The sequence below is a fragment of the Aquila chrysaetos genome, chromosome 8 (genome assembly GCF_900496995.4).
Source record: "Aquila chrysaetos chrysaetos chromosome 8, bAquChr1.4, whole genome shotgun sequence".
NCBI lineage: Eukaryota > Metazoa > Chordata > Aves > Accipitriformes > Accipitridae > Aquila > Aquila chrysaetos.
In genome coordinates, this window is record NC_044011.1 from 28,973,972 (window position 1) to 28,992,501 (window position 18,530).

Consider the following 18,530-nt stretch of genomic DNA (forward strand, 5'->3'; position numbering starts at 1 on the left):
TTATTGCACTGGAGAATGCTTTCCCTGATGAAGATTTGAGAAACAGCAATGGATGACCACACTCCTACCACCTGAGAGCACATTTCTCTCTCTCACAGTGTCAGCAGTAAGGGATGATCACTGCAGCCAAAATGCCAATCAAGTTCCTGCATGTGGTGTTTCCTAATAGCTGTCCCCAGCCTGCTCCTTTTTGCAGACCCTACAAATTGCCCTTTGGGGATACCTATTTTTTCCATTGACTAGACACAGTGGCTTAGAGTGGAATCCAGGCTGTTTGCTTGTGGCCCTTGCATCTCAGTTTTCTCAGAGGCAATAGAGTAAGGGAATATGGCATGTGCTCAAGTTCAGAAGCTGAAATGGAAAGAGTTTAACACAGTGAATAAACCTTACAAAACTGTACAAATGCAGCATTTCACACAGTGATGTAATGAGAAAGTAAAGATGGCTCTTTCATAAACACCACAGACTGGATAGCATTGTTTGAGACTTTTTAATATTCAGGAGATTAAGGACATATAAAAAAGTGTCAATCATTCAGCAGTAAAAAAAAATGAAACTTAGGCATTATGAGCAAAACATGACTAGTACCTATTACCAGCAAGTGTAGGTCAGGTCATTATCATTTGAATAATGAAACGTTACTTCTCTCACATCAAATGGCACTTTCAGATACACATACAATGCGATCACCTCAGTGACAAGTGTTCTGGACAAAATACAATCCTGTAAAATTCTTAAGTATAACTTAATCAAGATGTTGCTATACAGCACCTCTGCAAGATGCATGCAGTATGCAAAACACATTTCAAAATAAGTCCTAGATATCTCCAATTTATATAATGGGAAACAAACATTTAGTCCATCTTTCTCTTTTTTCCTTTAGCCGGAGTTTTGGAAGTATGTTCATTTTCAGCATTTGGTTCCCAGAGTGCATTTCTTACAAATCTAGAAGCAGCTCCTTTATCGAGTTTGGATGCCTTTTTCTTGTCTGCTATTTCTTTGACCTTGTTCATGTATGTTCTTATTCTCTCCTAGGGGGAGGGAAAAAAAAAAAAAAAAAAAGGAAGAGTGTATTTCACACCATTCTCCAAAGATTGCTGCTGAAATAAAATCAATGAGTAGAAGCTCTCCACACTGTACATTTCTATAACTATAATACCTAGAAAAATAGCATAATTTAAATACATACCAGACTCTTTGCAAACTTGAGGCTTCCCCCTTAGCAGATTTTTCCATCACAGATACCTACTATACTAATATCTGCATGACATCCACTGTCATAAGAACATGAAGTCCTACAGAGATGAAGACTCTGCATCTAATTTACAGTGAGATGAGAACTGTTCTTGCAAGCAAAGTTAGAAAACAAAATACTGAACTCAATTTGGAGTTTGGCCTATATAAAGATGGCAAAATACTATTTAGGTATTTGACATTTATATATGAATTATACTGCCTGAGTACTGTCTACCAAAAAAAAAAAAAAAAAAAAGAAAATTCAGCATGTCCAAGCAAAGCCAAAAAGCATCTTACACAAAATCAAAGATGTCACAAGCGTTACAAATGCAACTACACAGAAGTCTTGTGGTTAAGATCCTGAAAAGGTCAAGGGTACTTACCAGTGAACCTATTTAAGGCAGCCTGATGAATTTCCAGCTGTACCAGAAGTTTATTTTATGACCATAAATAACAAGAAAAGCCTGTTTCCACTGCCATTCCATAAAGCAAGGGGATACTATCTTGCCATCTTAGCCTACCATAGTCACCTGGTGTCTAAGGTTTTTTTTGAACAAAGCATGGCTTAGATTTGCCCCACCTAAGTATACCCTCCCAGCTTAACAATCTCATTTATGTGCCTACTCACCCTCATCTACTTCTGCAATCAATAAAGAAAATTACTTTTAGAGGGTAACTAAACCCCTCTAAGATGTGAATCACCCTCTGTTAAGTGACTGCTTCTCTTCACTGACTAGAGAGGACACTTACAGTAGTTCTGTAAAATACATAGGAGTTTGGTTGATGGATTTCATGTCTACATATTTAGCCTAATATGGCCTTCAACTCTAGGGCCTTTAGGTGTTACTGTAATACAAACAACAGTAATATATATACACAAAGATATAGTGCTCTACCTGATACCTGAATTATAAATGTGGATTAACAGAACATTTATGAATACTGCTAACTAAATAAATGTTAATACTATGTAACACACATTTCGCACACAGCCATTGACAGCACTTTGAATCTGGAACAAAAGTTACAAGACCTACACTACAGAACTGATTTTCAGTTCTTCAGTGACCATTATAAGCAACTGGTTTGTCAAAAAGTTGGCCACTCTTTCTGTATCAAAAACATAGCTTTAATGAGAAGGGCTTTACAGGGTCTGAAATCATGATAGACTGTAATATTTCTTTGGTGACTGAGATGGCTAATGAGAACAGATGGCAAACCTACATCTATCAAGATGGGAAAAAGGAGCTGACAAATGTCAACGTGACAAAAGAAATGAACTCTGATAGCTTGAATGTGAGTTTTATTAATACAGTTTGAATCCCCGTGTATTCTGTGTATGTACACCAGGACAGCAATTCTAAAAACAAAACAATCATGACAGAATAGCCTTGTTTTATTCCCTTTCCACATGAATAAGAACATCACAATGCTCTTGGAAGGAAGGAATGTGTATTCATTCACCTTAATACTTGTAAAAGGAAAAGAGAACTGGATAAGAATCTAGGCTATGATAACTCACTCATTCTTCAGAGTTAAAATGACTGGCAATTGTGAAGTAAAATTTCAGCATAAAATATCCACAGCAGAAGAGATAAAATTTATTTTTTAGTATCGCTAAATTAACACAATATTCAGACACTATATAATATAGGAGGAATAAGAAACTGACTGAAAGCTCGTGAAATATTAACTGCTCCATTTTTTAATATGATACAGTCTAGACTACTGAAAACCTCACAAAATTAAAAATAGAAGTATTCTTGTTATTCAGGCTAGCTTTCCACATTTATCAGTCCTATCTTCCGTTCCGCTAGTTATGTAAGGATTACATTTAAGCTAAGTATTTTACGATTGCCCAGATTTAGTATTTTCATTTATACAGGAATTAAAATGGGTAGCTGTAAGTTCTGATTTCTATTTTTTCTTCAGGCTAAATGATTTGACTTTTTAAGTCAGCAGAATTTTCAAGATAGCCGGCCTTCTATACTGTAGTCATGCATCTAAATGGAATATAAAGACAAACCTAAAAGATTTATTATAGGTTGTAAATATGTCACTAATGCAGAATTACTGGACAATACACATACAACTGGTGCCAAAAAAGCTTTTAGCTTTGTTGCTGAACTGGATTCTTTACTGCTGAGAAAATGAATTAATGGAGAACTTGGAAGGGGGAGGGGGGCTCTTTCCCGTCTTTGCTAGTAAATCAACCACACTATACTTTTAGAGTCATACAAAAGTAAGAAAAGGCAGCCTTAGAGATTAACATGATTCCAAGTATTTATAAGAAAAAAATGCCATACTGGAAGTTATAAATTATTATCAGACATGTAACATTTTTCCATTTAACAGATACAAGTGAAAAGCTGCTCTGTTCAGAATCCAATTCTCAAACAAAGGTGGAGAAAAGAAAAGATGACACCATTCATCTTTTTGTTCTTTTCTAATTTCAGCAGACTACAACTTTGCTTTAAACAGTATTGTTTGGAACTAAAAATATGACTTTCTTAATTTAGAGAGCCCAGCAGGGCATATGAACAGTTATATAACACCATGTAGCATATGTGTGCTATTATGGCAACATATCAGTTTTAAACATAGATATAAACATTTTTTTACTTCTATATGCGTTAACTGTCCTGGACAAGATATTGCAATGCATGCAGTGTAAGAATCTTACCAGTTCTTGTTTCACTGGATGTTCCTTTGGATTGATTCCCTGAGTAGCCAAGTATACTACAAGAAAAAAACATTTTTTTAAAATTGAAGGTTGTCATGACTGAGGACCCAATCAATCAGTCACATAGGAAAACTGTAAAACCATTAATAAGAATTGGAGTTAACTGTGTTGTTAAGTATCTGACAAACTATTATCATCAAATATTGCAGCTAAAAAAAAAATAAAAAAAATCTAACACGGTTACACTTTCTGTCTTTAAAAGGACAGGAAAAGTTGCCATGAAAAAAACAGAAAGAAACATCCTCATGCATGTACAAAGTCAGCTTTTGTAAATATCAATTTTTGATTTGGAGTTTCAACATCATTTACCCTACGGATGGCAATTTGGGTCCTTGGGGTAATTACAAGTTTCTAATTATTTGGCTATTAAATATGATTATTTAATGTTTGCAGCTGTCTAGAAGGTGTTCAAATGGCAGTCATAAATACTACTTTTTCCTCCTACCACATACTTACCCCAGAACATTGAATTTAACGTGTACACCGAAACCAAATCCAGCTTTGCTTGCTCAAGAGGCTCTAACTAGAATGAAAAGAAACCACCACATTTGGACATTTTTAAGCAAGATGTGCACAGATTTTAGTAATATGCACATTTTAAAATTGTGAATGTATTCATAAAAAAATACACACTGAATGAGCACATTTTTGCACCGCAAGTTCACTGAGACCATGTCTATGCCTATTTCCATGCCATCACAGAACCATTCTTTCTGTGCAAGTATTCATGTCATTTTCCCAGTCTGATGTGAAATGCCACAGTCCCATACTGCCAAAAGCACACAAATCTCTTGGCACATAGCTCTTAGACTACTGTTCCCATAAGTCAGAAATAAGTCCCGTTTTTTCCACAGAAACTTAATTCAAAATAGTTGTTGCTATCAATGGAAGAAAAAAAATAAAAAGTCTTAAGATTGCTGAAACTCAAATGTGAATATAGTATGCTACAGACAATCAATGAACATTAACACCACACATGGTAGACTGTGTTCAACGCATGCTGGAATACTTAGGGCTGTAAAGCAAAGAAAGAATAAAGGTAATGAGGGTTTTTTTTTTCTTGACTGTCAAAGTCAATTTATTATTTTAGTCCTATAGGATTTCCAGAAACTCTGATAACATCATTGTACAGCTCACTAGTTCTAACATGGATACTGTCAAAAGATCAGTGTTGTCAAGACTGTTTTCTTCAGAATTTATTTGTGTTAAAAATCCTCAGACGATAAAGAAGTTCCCTCATCTGCCGGCTTTTTCTTGCCCTACAGAAAGAAATTACATGTTAGGCTTTAAACATTAAAAGATAGAGAGGCTTGTATGAAGTCTTCAGGCAGTACCTCGCTCTGTCTTTATGCGCTGAAAAAAAACCCCACATTTTACAGACTTAAGCTGATAACATAGCTAGAGGAGACAGCTCAGTTTTTCAAGCACCAGGTTCTGGAAGTCTAGACTTCTATAATCAGATCAATTCTCACTGCTGTCAATTCATTTTCACATCCTTCTGGGTATACCAAGTGCCATTAAGTTTTTTGTGAAAAGGTCTCAGATGAAAATGGGAATGACCTCTCTGTTATGAAAGACCACTCAGCATGCACTTTAAGGAAGGTCAGGAATAAGCTAGAATGTCCTCTACCTAAATGACTCGCTGGTAAGATCATCACTTTTCAGTTTGGAAGAGCCTATCTTTCATTGTTTAGTTTTTAAGACCCTCTGGATGTCTTAGAAATGTAAGAATTTCAAATATTAGGTATCAAGGGTAGGATGTGTCTTATCTGTTATTTCTCTATGCGGTGGCTAGCCTAACAGACCCTTTTATTTCAGTTTGGGTTCCCAGGTATTCTTGTATTAATAACAAAAAGGTTGTCAAAAGAAAGATTATTTACCTTTTGGAGAAGCTCGCTCCTGGAAACTGACATCATTGTCTTCAGCATCTCATCTACAGAACCAAGAGATTTTTCAAATGCTGCAAGATAATCATGAATTTCAGTGGGGTATTCTTCCATGTTAATATCATCTTCTGACATTTCCATCTGGAAAGAGGAAACAAAACTAATAATCCTTTTCATTAAGTCGCTACAGAGTCAAAAGACCATATTTTACAATACAAAGCATTAGCATTCCTTCATTAAACATTATAAGAAATGCCTGCTTCTGAAGAATTCTAGCAGGTAATGTCAATAGTGACACAGTTAAAGGTTCTATAATTTCAGGGATATCTCCTAACTGCTGTGCAAAACACCATGAAGGAGAATTACAAGTGACATGACTGTAGTACCTATTCTTATAACAGTCCCAAACCAGTATTTAGCTTTTATGGTCTGTGATAGAAGGAAATTACTTGCTTGTTTAAAAGAAGTGCTCTATAAATCAGAGTATATAAAGAGCTACACCATGCAACAGGCAGGACACTAAAAAAAAAAAAAAAACCACAAAAAAAACCCCAGGGATATGGCTTCAGCCTGTCTTAGGAACAGTCATTACTTCAGCTTTAAAGTGGTTATGCAGCACCAGTTACATCAGGGTCAGTTACATCTTCCAATGCTAAATTTAGAAGTTGGTCCGAGAAATTCTTTTTGTGAACCCTGTATCCAGTTTTCTGAACTCTCTATGGGGTATTATAATCTGTGATATAACTCTACCAGTAACAAAGCCGAGTTGATTTGGGGATTTCAGAATACTCTGGAAATCTTGTAGACACATCTATGTACAGCAACTGTGAGATAAGCAAAGATGTGAAAAATTCCAAAGCACTCCTTTTTTGATCCCAGCATTCATGGTAACGTGGCATGGCTACTGCCAAGCCATCTGGCTGCTGGCTTACAATCAGTATCTTTAATTCCTCTCAAATCATAAATCACATACTATCTTGCAGTGTTGATGTTACTTAGATCTGTGTTATTTTCTGTTACTTCTACTGATTGAGCAACAACTTTTGGAACGTTCTAAGGAAAGAAGAGAAGAAATAGACAATTTTCCCGCCCTTTTGGTGAGCTGCATCAAGAACAGTGGGAGTAACTGGATCACTGCAGTCCTTCCTATTTAGGATTAGTGTGATAATCCCACTACCCAGCCACTGAGTACAGAGGGCGGGAACATAAATTGGAGAAACTGCAGTTTATCTGTGAACACCAAGCCACACAGCCAGTACAAACAGCAAGGAAACTGCAAACAGCTGTCACATCACTGGAGTTTTAGATAACAATTTGATTTTTCGCTCTTCCTGGCAAGAGCGTGGTATGTGTGAGAGAGGTTTCTTTTTATTTATATTGTCTCCTGGAGGTCAAACAGGAGGAAGATTGGGAGGAAAAACAGTGTGGAGCTACACAAGCTTGTCTGCAACTCCAGTTTTAACCGCACCAGCGTGTTTCCAGAAATATGATCAGCCAGTTAACAAGCCCAGTTTCACTGCTGTTGTTTGCATAGTTTAGAATTATAATCCTACTCAGCTGCATGAATTTTTATCCTGTTCAGAGCTGTTTTTCAGATCGAGTACAGAATCGCAATGCTAACCATGACATGTTGAAGGACCCCTCCCTACCCCAGCATGTAACTCACATGTAAATACTGTTTCAGTCAGCTGCAGCAGACTTTAGCAAGAAAGCTGAGCTGGACCTACAAGATGCTGCCCACAGAAAGGCAAAATACCAATACATTTATTTCTGCCATTTACAGTAGTATTGTTTGTGTTTTGTTCTGTCCTGGCCACCTGCATTATAATCACCCTTCTAAGGTTGATTACAGGAGTCCAGAAACAATGTTTGTTGTTAACATTTTGTCATAAAATACAGCATAAAAAACACTCAAAGCTACATTAGATACTAGATTTTCCCAGCCGTTAATACAGTTAAGCTTGGTTGGGTGTCTGTCAATACACATTTACTCTACTTACACATACAGGGAGAGAGATGTAATCCAATCCAACAATCATCTACAGAGCTTACCATCACTACAATGCTTATCTACTATGGTCTTAATTTGATGGACAAGCATGAACATAGCGATAAATTCCAACTTTTCTCTCTCCCTTTATCAGGGCATCCAGCACCAGCAACTGCAGGAATAAAAACACCACCAACAAAAACCTGTAGCAGGAATGTGTTATCAATCAAAACCAACTCGAGCTATTTTACAGTAGTTGCAAGGATAAACAGTCACTAGAGCACATATTATATTTATTCCAATATTCCAAGCTAGACCTAAAGAATGAGACAGAGAAAGAATAGGAAGATAGAAGGAAAGATAACAGATACAGTCCAAAATACATTTGTCTATGATTGCTGTCTCATGAACCAGAAGAAATTAAGTTTGCCCTTGTATCATGAAGTATTTGACACTGTCAATTAGCAAGGAAAGGGAAAAAAATGCATCAGCCTTCAAAGGAACAAGGCTGCAAGTTAGCCTGTGTACAGTACCCTTCATTGGTAAGTCCACTCCTTCAGCCCAGGGAGGGGAAAGAATTTGTTAAACTTGTGTTTTCTGTTCATTTCAACAGGAACTAGCAAGTTCCTACTCCTGCTGCATAAGGACCTCTCTCTTTTCATTAGACTGTTGTTTCAGCATTACTAAGCAGGATATGTTACAGTGTTGGCACATGCCAACAATAGGCACCAGTCAACGGCCTAAAATAGTTTTGATAACATTAAATCAACAAGAGCAAACTTACACTACATTAGGAAATGTGTACACCATAAACTCCACAAAATTGTTTCTGCCAAAATCAACACACAGACTGCATAGACACACCTGCAGAATGACAAAGCCAAGGATGGGATGAACTAAGACCACATCAGTGATTCTCTAAACATACCTAGAGGCTATACCACCCTGAATAGTTACGTTTCAGTTATTAAACCACAAACAAAATTTTCCTCAAAGTTTTACAACTGTTTCTCTATATAATTTGAACAAGCAGAAATTTAATTCAGTTCCTGAAGTTGATGTTTACTACACAGGTTTTCTCTGTTGAATTTGCTGACTTTCAAACAAATTTTATTTGGCACAGAGATCCCACTTAAAAAAATTAAGGACAGTACAAATATTCAGATAAGAGAAGTTATGAAAATACTTGCTATGTAAGCCTGTGAATAATGGGGAAGTCTAAGGGAAATAAGGATAAGGCAGCATTTTCATTATCAAGTAATAACACTTATGATGCAGAACACATAATGTGTGCTTGCATACATGATGATAATACTTTGTAAGATCTTTAATTTTGAGAATGCAGAGGAAAGTTCACAACCCATAAACATAAAATAGAAGAGAATAGGCCTACTTTGATTAAGGACACCGAGGCAAACAAATAGCATTGAAAAATGTGGTATGACTTCATAACATCAATCTACCAGAAACAACTTTCCCTTCTAACCCTGAGCTCAAAAACTGCCAAGCATATTTTGGGAAAACAGCATAAAAGAGAAATATATTTGAGGAAGAAAAGGACTTTAAATCACAAAAGTAAACCACTTTCATGAGAAAACTCTTTCATTGCATTTAAGTCTGATCAAAAATTGTCTTATAAAATGAGTTTCCACACATGGAAAATTTCTGAATATTCTGAAATTTCTGAAAAATTCTGAATAAATTCTCATTTACTCAGAAACATGACTACATTTATGTAAACTTCTGCTTAGAAAACAAGGAACATAGTATAAACCAGAGCAAGTATTACACTCAACCTGCAAGAAGGGAAGGGAGGGGAATACCACACATTATGAACCACAGAAAAGACACAAATATGAAAAGGAGAAAGCCAAGCGAAAATACGTCATCTTCTGTAGACCATATAAAAAAAGGCTAAATGGGTTTGCCATAGTGCTAATGTGGCTATTGATCAAAGATCCAACTGAGTTAAATGCTGTATTAAGGAAGTTTAAATAAAAATCAAAACACAGATGATTGTGCACAATACAACTAGCAAAACATCTATCTTCACATTTATTTTTCAGGAGAATGAAGAGAACTCCTCTGCAGACTCCTTCCAAGAAAAGCACACCCATGACTGGCATACAAAGGTAAGAAATGGAAAAAGAGAAACTGCAGACAATTTGCAGGTGGCTTTTATGAATAATTTTTTAATATATCTGGTGCTTTAATACGAGCCTTAGAAAGTAATTGCCAGCTGGTTTAAAAAGCAAAACCAAACCTCCCTTCCTACCCGCCCCCACAGCAAAACTGTATCTGTCTGTATTGGCTTTGTGTGGCAAGCTTTTTGGTAGTGGGGGAGCTACAGGGGTGGCTTCTGTGAGAAGCTGCTGGAAGCTTCCCCTGTGTCCAACAGAGCCAATGCCAGCCGGCTCTAAGACGGATCCGCCGCCGGCCAAGGCCGAGCCAATCAGCGACAGTGGTAGCACCTCTGGGATAACATACTTGAGAAGGAAAAAAAGTTGCTGGGACACAGAAATGGCAGCCAGAGAGAGAGTGAGAACATGTAAGAGAAACAACCCTGCAGACACCCAGGTCAGTGAAGAAGGAGGGGGAGGAGATGCTCCAGGCGCCGGAGCAGAGATTCCCCTGCAGCCCGTGGTGAAGACCATGGTGAGGCAGGCTGTCCCCCTGCAGCCCAGGGAGGTCCATGGTGGAGCAGATATCCACCTGCAGCCCGGGGAGGACCCCACGTCGGAGCAGGTGGGTGCCCAAAGGAGGCTGTGACCCCGTGGGAAGCCCGCGCTGGAGCAGGCTCCTGTCAGGACCTGCGGATCTGTGGAGAGAGGAGCCCACGCTGGAGCAGGTTTTCTGGCAGGACTTGTGACCCCGTGGGGGACCCACGCTGGAGCAGTGTGCTCCTGAAGGACTGCACTCCATGGAAGGGACCCATGCTGTAGCAGTTCGTCAAGAACTGCAGCCCGTGGGAAGGACCCACATTGGAGAAGTTCATGGAGGACTGTCTCCCATGGGAGGGACCCCACACTGGAGCAGGGGAAGAGTGTGATGAGTCCTGCCCCTGAGGAGGATGAAGCGGCAGAAATAACGTGTGATGAACTGACCGAAAACCCCATTCCCTGTCCCCCTGTGCCGCTGGGGGGGTAGGTAGGGAATCCGGGAGTGAAGTTGTGCCCGGGAAGAAGGGAGGGGTGGAGGGAAGGTGTTTTGAGATTTGGTTTTATTTCTCATTACCCTACTCTGGTTGATTGGTAATAAATTGAGTTGATTTTCCCCAAGTTGAGTCTCTTTTGCCCGTGACGGTAATTGGTGAGTGATCTCTCCTGTCCTTATCTCGACCCACAAGCCCTTTGTTATATTTTTTCTCTCCTCTGTCCAGCTGAGGAAGGGGAGTGATAGAACAGCTTTGGTGGGCACCTGGCGTCCAGCCAGGGTCAACCCACCACACTGTCATACTGAAAGATATAAACTCTAATAGTTTATTAGATTAGGCCCTGGGTACCTCTATGAGAGATTTTGCTGAAGATGCATGGTGAAAGTAATGGAACTACATGCATGTATCAACATGGCAATAGGAAACCCCAAAAGACAGAAGTAAAAAATGCTCAGTGTTAGTGTCATGCACATGGTTTTCAACTGGAATTAAAACTGCAAGTTCAGGATAAAAATGGTGTATTTGACATATTTTGTAACATGCAAACAGAAGACAAAAGTAATTTAGCATCCCTCATTCTACTTAATATTGCAACTCACTTCACGCTTCATGTTAATTCTTACCTATTTCTTAAGCACTAGAAGGCCTTGTCTTCATATTGAGCTCGGATCTTTTATTTTTTCAGATCATTCATCTAACAAAAATCAGATTAGACTTTCCTTCCTTTCATGGATATTTACAGCTTATATAGAGAAAACCAAAACAAACCCCAAACTTTTTGGTCAGGGCATATAAAAACGCAATCAAATTCAAAACAAATGCATTAGCAACACCAATATGACAAACCATCTCTGTCAGCTCCTAAAAACTGACACTGTCCTCCCTCTCAAGAGTTCTGACTCACAACCTGCAGTGAATGTAGCTGATGTGCAAGTGCAGCAGATATGTCCCTTCTGCTCCAACACTGTAGTTCACTGCTGTGACTATAGGGCAACAGAGCAACAAGGAACAAGCATCTTAAATTTAAAGGTACCAGAGATCATGACTAAGTTCTTTGATCACAAGCCTCTTTTGGGCAGAGAAATCCACTTTATTCCATGTTTGCAAAGCTCTTAAGTACGACAGGCTCTAATCTGTGACAGACACTCCTCAGCATTATTGCTGCATAATAAATAATTAGTCACCTGCTAGTCATCACTCTGTCCACAGATCTGTTTTGCTACTAATGCCTTTCGAGCCAGCTTGGGGCAGCTGGAGAGCACATCTAGTACAATTAGTCAGAGCGCTCTTGCAACGCCAACTCACAATCTTGTTTGCAAGAAAGATTTCCATTGCAAAAGCAATTAAGCCTACCATGAAATACCAAGTATACACCAACAGGCTTATCTTGGTCCCCTTAAAAATATCCCAACTCAAGCCATGGTAGTTAGCCAATGCCAACTTGCACTATATTACAAATGGGCAACAGCCAAGCAATCATTTTTAACCCTGCCTTCAAAGCTAGGCTCCAGTCAGCATCTTAACGTGCACAGAAGCCTACAAAACAGCCCACAGCCATCAGGCTCTTGCTGATGCCACTGAGATAAAGTCTCCTGAGCCTCAAAGGATTTGCAAAATTTATTCTGATCTGTCTTAAAAGAAGATTAACATTTAAAGGGAGGGAATAATATTTTTGAGGCTCACTTACACTTTAGCCCATGGTGGATATCACATGAGAAAACAGGTATCTCAGCTTAGCTTAAATAACGCATATTCACTACGGCCCCATCTATATCCACACAAACCAACTCTGATCTAAACCTTCAACTCAGCATGATTCTTAAAACATTATTTTTCTCTGTAATCAGCTTTTCTAGATTCCATATCTTTGATGACAGTCGTTTCCTCTTCTGAGCAAATCCAATATACCCTGGCTCTTGTTCAGCTCCAACCAGTCAGTACCTCCATCAGTAAGTACAACGATAAAACCAGCTTTCTTTAGGTATGTCCAGAACACTTCTTAGTGGGAAGTTTTCATAAAAGCTCTCACACTCAGACTATGCTACCACAGCTCAGTTCAACACTGGGGCTTTAAGGTGATGTTAAATTTGTACATCTAAACTGGTCTTTAAAACATATACTTTTGCTTGCACTGAACCTAGCAAGAACTTCTTGTACAGCAAAGCACTGTCTCCTTGGCAAAAAACAGTTTACACACAGTGGATTTTTGTTCATGACAGCAATCAATACTGAATATTTCTGTCCTACCAAGTTTGCAGCAAACAGGAAATAACCTGCCTTCAGTCTATAGCTCCTGTATGCTCTAAACCATAGAGTTTACTATCTCTTCTAAAATTTGCTGCCACTCTCCACTGGTATCAGCACCATGAATATCTAGAATTAAAGCCAAGGAGCTTTTCACTCTTTTAAACTGCTGACCTCCTTTGTTTCCTTTAGCCACCAGTCCCACAAAGCGTGAAAAAGTACTTCCTTTTATCAGAATTCAATTTCCTGTATTTGCACTTCATTCAGTACCTTTCTCTACTGTTTAGAACAGTGAACCCAATCTATTTTTGGCCGTTCATTATTTGACTGTGCTAACAAGACTCTGTTCAACTGGAAGAAGCACTTTGAGCCATTTTTTGGTTGAACATAACGCAGTAACTGTGGGATGTTGTGTTCCAAGCATTGTGTTCTAAGCATCAATCTTACTGATGCAGGAGAAAAACAGGGAAAATCTTTTCTACCTATCCCCTAAATAGAATTTAAGAGCTGATAACCTGACAAAAAGGAGACCAACTACTATCAGCAATGAAAAGGGATGTGCAAAATCACACAAGTGAGGGAGTAATAGGGAAAACTCATTTGGGGACATGGAATTTTCACTGGGATTGAAATAGATGAAATAAAATATTGTAGGATGGAGAACAGAGATGCACTCTGGCCCGGCACAGGAAGAAAGGGCAAGGCAGTAACCACAGCTTGACACAGAAAGGAGAACAAAGAACCAGGAGAATAGACGAAGCTGGGAAAAAGGAACCTGAGCAATTTCCCAGCACAGAAAAATGGAGCTTATACAGAACAGCATGCATGGGGAACACTGCCTGCGTGAAGAGGTAACTAAATATGGTGTGTATCCTGAGGCCCAGCAGAATGCCTCACAGCAAGCCTGCATGAAGAATGGAGAAAAGCAAATAGTTATAGTGAGCAAAGAGAGTTCAGACAAAGGTAACAAAGTCTGCAACCTCAAAGCTTTCATAGTCTGTTGTTACATCCCCTTGGCATCATCTCTAAAGTTAACAATATTCACTCTCATTGTTGCCCCTCAATCAGTCACTTTTGCTGCTTCTTTCTGTGCTGCCTTTTCCAGCTCTGGTTCTGCAACATCTACCTGGAGCTGTGGTGACCAGTACCATTCCAGTGCACTGTTTATTTATTTAAAGGAACTGATGTTTTCTCAGTTCACCATTCCATTCCATATACATCCCACAATTTTCTACTACTGCCATTAAAAACAAACGATCTTTACTAAATGCAGGCAGTTCATATGAAAAGCAGAGCAACTGTGCACAGATGAAGAATTGATTATGAAAATCTTAAACCACTTTAAAAAGAAATGCACTTATCAGAAAGGTTTGTGTGACTTCACTGCATTTCTGATAGGAAGCCTAAGAATTCTAACAATCACTTTCAAGCTTCTCATGTTCTGGAGTATAGCCTCGTGTTAAGTGCTTTCTGGTTTCTTTAGCAAGGGTCATACTGCTACAGGATTAGCAATATCCAAGTATTTTAGATTGGAAGTGTTCTTTTATATTTTTAAAACCAAGAAATGTGCCAGACACCTTTCAGTTTTGATTTATTTTACAATCCTTTCCACTTTTGTTTGTCTCAAAAATGAGGCCTTTTAATTAGCATAATCTAAAGCTTAATTTGCAAGTCAAAGTCCCTTCTAAGTTGCTAGCAGCAACTAAACTTGCAGTCAGAGAGTTGTGACAAAGCGTAAAGGACATCTTCATCTTTGCAGCAATATGAGAACTGTAACGAAATCTACTTTATTACAAAGTACTTGAGTTTAATAATTTTAACTGTGACCTTCCTTTCTGTTAAGGGGAAAGAGTGAACTACTTTAACCGTGGCCTGTATGTGCAAACTGTATCTTCTCTTTGAAAAACACACTCTTCTTACAACAATTACTAAGTTCTCATGGCTCCTCGAGTTGCAACACTATTTTACTGACTTTTAATAGGAATGTAACTGTTCGCTGCCTACCACACAGTCTTCTTAGGTACAACCATCCTCAAGGCACGACTCCATATCCTCTTTTTCATGGGTAACTAAACAAGTCGTGCATTAAACTGTGTTTATGCTCACTAACAAAATCGGTACCACACACAACTTGACCCTCAGTTCTGGGAAGTTACAGAGGAGCATCCACGCATTCGGGACAGGGACAACAGAACAACTTGGACTGTTTTAACATTGACTTACAGCTCCCCTGGAAGCCTAGTTTAGCTCTTAGGCCGCACACAGGTTCATTGATCACATGTCTACCAGGTGAGGTAAATACGCATGCAAACCGAGGCTTTCCCAACAGTTTATAACCAAAATCCCCTGTTCTGACACCTCTTTGTGAAAGATGAAACACCTTACCGATCCTTTAGAGACAGGGTAAAATGGGATTTTAGCATCTGACCCGACTTCCCGAACGCCTTTGGTCACAAGATTTCCTAAAGGCACTGGATGTACCCTTGAAGACCCACACAGGACTGCCGCTTACAGCACACCGCCGTGGCCTGACACTAACCTTCTTCTGCCAACCTCACCTCCGCACCTCTTCTCAACAGACTGAAAACCTACGGGGTGGAGGTAACCCACCTGTGAACAGCCATCAGAGGCCCTGACGCCCGACAACACACCTCCCGCTTTTCAAACGCCTCTGAAAGACCCTAAAACCACAGGAAGCGACCTGACCGCGTTCCTAACTCCTACCCCAAGGACAGACCGCCATTTCCCTGTCCCAGGCCCACCACCACCCCAGCCCGCCGGCTGCGCCAGACCGCGAGCCGTACCACCCCGCGGCGGAGAAAGGGGGGAGGGAAGCGGGCGGGCCCATCTCGGGGACGGGCGCAGCGCCTAGGCAGCCCCACGCGCCGGGTGAGGGCAAGGCTGCGGCGGGAGGAGCCGCTCTTACCTCCGCGCGGGCGGCCTGGCCCCACGCGCCGCGCGTGGGGCGGGGGAGAGCGGCGAGGGGGTGGGGCCTCCTCCGGCGCGCAGCGGTGACGCCAGTGCCGGGGCCGTGGGGCGCGAGGGGCGGCCGTTCCTGCACGCGCGTCGGCCGTGGGCGGCTCCGGCCGCCGCGTCCCGGCAGATGACGGCTTGTGGTAGGCCCACACGGCCCTCCCCGTAGTGCGGGTGTTCACCGCGTGTAGCCGGAATACTGGTGACGTGCCGGCTACGGTGATGACAGCGGCTTCTGTCCGTGACAAAAAGAATCGGGCCCGCTCTTTTAGGGCAGAAAACATGCTTTTCCGCAGCCAGCTCGCTTAGGTGGGGGAGGTAAACAGCCGGCCTGTCTCCGGCTGTTCCCAAACGCTTCCAGTTGCTTCCTGGATAAAGGGAGGCACAAACTGGTTTTAGATGCCGGAGATCCTTGTTCACACGGAGGCATCCCGGGGAGTGGGGGGCATCAGTTCCTGACTGAGGTTGCACATCTTCACCTCGTCCTCGAATGAGGGTTGGTTTCTTATAGCGTTATCGGTTGTAATTTCCACTGTGTTTCTCCTCAAGATTTCAGAAAATAAATCTGGGTTCAAAATGCAGTGGATTTATATTTCTCCACTGCAAGAGCTTGCTGACTGGAAGATTGTACAAATACATCTGTGGCTCCCAAAGATCTGCATTTTACAGATTCACATTCTGATAAATAGTAAAACAGAAGTCAGTATCTGCATTGAAAGTATTGGCATTACTAGCCAGAGACCTCTTTCGTCTACTTTCTGTTCACAATCTCATCTGAAGCTTATTGTAACTAAAGTCTGCAGCCTATCCCCTCCAAGGCAGATTAAGATAGGATCACTGGAATCCTTCAGTGTGGTTGAAGAGGGCCTGTTCTCAACTATAGGTTATGCTGGAGTGTATGTGACCGATTAAGTCGTGGCTGGTTGCCTGAAGGGAATGTGCTGAGCTGGCTTACTCAGCATCAGGGTTTCTAGAGGAAGAGAAAAACAGGTCCGACTGAAGAAGGACAAGGTCAAGTTTGGGGAAACTGGAATTGTGTATTCGTAGGGGGAACAGGACTAGAAGGTCTTAACTAGCTTCACTGCACTTCTCTGTGCCTTCAATACAATTTAAAATATTGCAAAAGTGAGCGTCCTTTTAATAAGTTGGTTTATGTCTAAGTGCTATACTATGTCTGTTCTAATTAAATCAGTATGAACTGCAAATGAGAGTCTTTCTCCCAGTTAGAAGCATATCTAAAGACCTTCACATGGAGTAGTTACATGTTTACATCTTGTCATCTCCTTTTCCTCCAGGAGATTTTGAAGTTTAGGTTTTCAGTTTCAACCAAAAATGGCTGCAAAAGCAGTACAAATTTTTTTTTTACAGCAGAGTATTTATGAAAGCAGGAAACACAGGGATTCTTTAAGAGCCTTTCAGCTGTATGTGGGACACACATAGAGACAGTAGAACCACTGGGGTAGGGAATAGTATCCCTACTGTCTGCTAATATTTTAGTGTAGTAATATAATGTTTCACTGAATTTTCATAACCGTTTCTTATTTTCAAAAAACCACAGTCTTAAATATTTTATCTTGTTCATTTTTACTAGTACAACGACAGAATTTTGCACTGTAGGTAAAAGGGAATTTAGGAGAGGTTTGGGGTTTTTGTCAAAAAATTCAGAAATGCAACAGTCTGAAGAGTAGCAGGGAAATAGCAAGACCTGCACTCCTAAATAAAATAATACTTTGCACTTCTAGTGCCCCAAGTGTCTACAAGGACCTCAGAACACTTGACATATGCTTAGTTCATTCTTACCTCAGTATTCACATGTCACAGGTTGGGAAATGGAGAGGGAAGTTGATTGATAGACTAGTTGATTTACCAAATCTTAGGTAGTGGTTTCTGCCAGAGCCTTATTTCCTAAACCCAATATTTTGTTTCAGTTACAAGATCAAGGGGAAATGCAACGCATGCTGATCAATGTTCAGATTCAGTGAACTCTATTTGTAGATTGTAACCAGGTATAGCATTAATGCAGTACAGGTTGTACTCAGAGTATTTCATGATCACACAGTGTGGCGCTCTGTCTCCTTCTAGTGGTTCACATTTATTGTAGATTTGCTACTGGGTCCAAACTACTACGGATCTATACTTTTGTTCAGTTAACGGGAGTTCCAATACGGAGCGCTATAAGTCTTGGAATTTCTTGAGGCAGTTCATTCAGAGGATTACTAGGTATACAAGCATTCGTTTTCTTCTTAAAATGGCTGTGTTGTTTGTTTGGTTTTCAAGAGCAGAGAGTGAGGAGTTAAGGATTTA

The 18,530-nt window shown here is 40.2% G+C and overlaps 1 protein-coding gene across 6 annotated transcripts; it reads right to left on the bottom strand.

Moving 5' to 3' along the window:
• Window positions 1-471: 471 nt before the first annotated feature.
• C1D (C1D nuclear receptor corepressor) lies at window positions 472-16,283 on the bottom strand. Of its 6 annotated transcripts, XM_041125136.1 has the most exons (6): window positions 16,180-16,223; window positions 15,793-15,841; window positions 5,860-6,006; window positions 4,436-4,502; window positions 3,920-3,975; window positions 472-1,031 (listed from the first exon to the last, which is right to left on the bottom strand). In XM_041125136.1, exons 3-6 carry the CDS (start codon window positions 6,004-6,006, stop codon window positions 855-857), a joined length of 447 nt encoding a protein of 148 aa, XP_040981070.1. In that variant the 5' UTR covers window positions 15,793-15,841; window positions 16,180-16,223; the 3' UTR covers window positions 472-854. The 6 variants fall into 6 exon arrangements, with proteins under 6 accessions (XP_040981070.1, XP_029877598.1, XP_040981071.1 ...); XM_030021738.2 differs by lacking the exon at window positions 15,793-15,841 and having other exon boundaries at window positions 16,180-16,283; XM_041125137.1 differs by lacking the exon at window positions 16,180-16,223 and having other exon boundaries at window positions 15,793-16,038.
• Window positions 16,284-18,530: the final 2,247 nt, after the last annotated feature.

Excerpts from the sequence above, each read along its gene's own strand:
- C1D (XM_030021738.2), bottom strand. The coding sequence starts at position 6,006 with ATGGAAATGTCAGAAGATGATATTAACATGGAAGAATACCCCACTGAA. Across the intron at positions 4,503-5,859 it reads GGAGCGAGCTTCTCCAAAAG|TTAGAGCCTCTTGAGCAAGC; the intron begins GTAAATAATCTT and ends TTTTCATTCTAG. Across the intron at positions 3,976-4,435 it reads GTTAAATTCAATGTTCTGGG|TATACTTGGCTACTCAGGGA; the intron begins GTAAGTATGTGG and ends TTTTTCTTGTAG.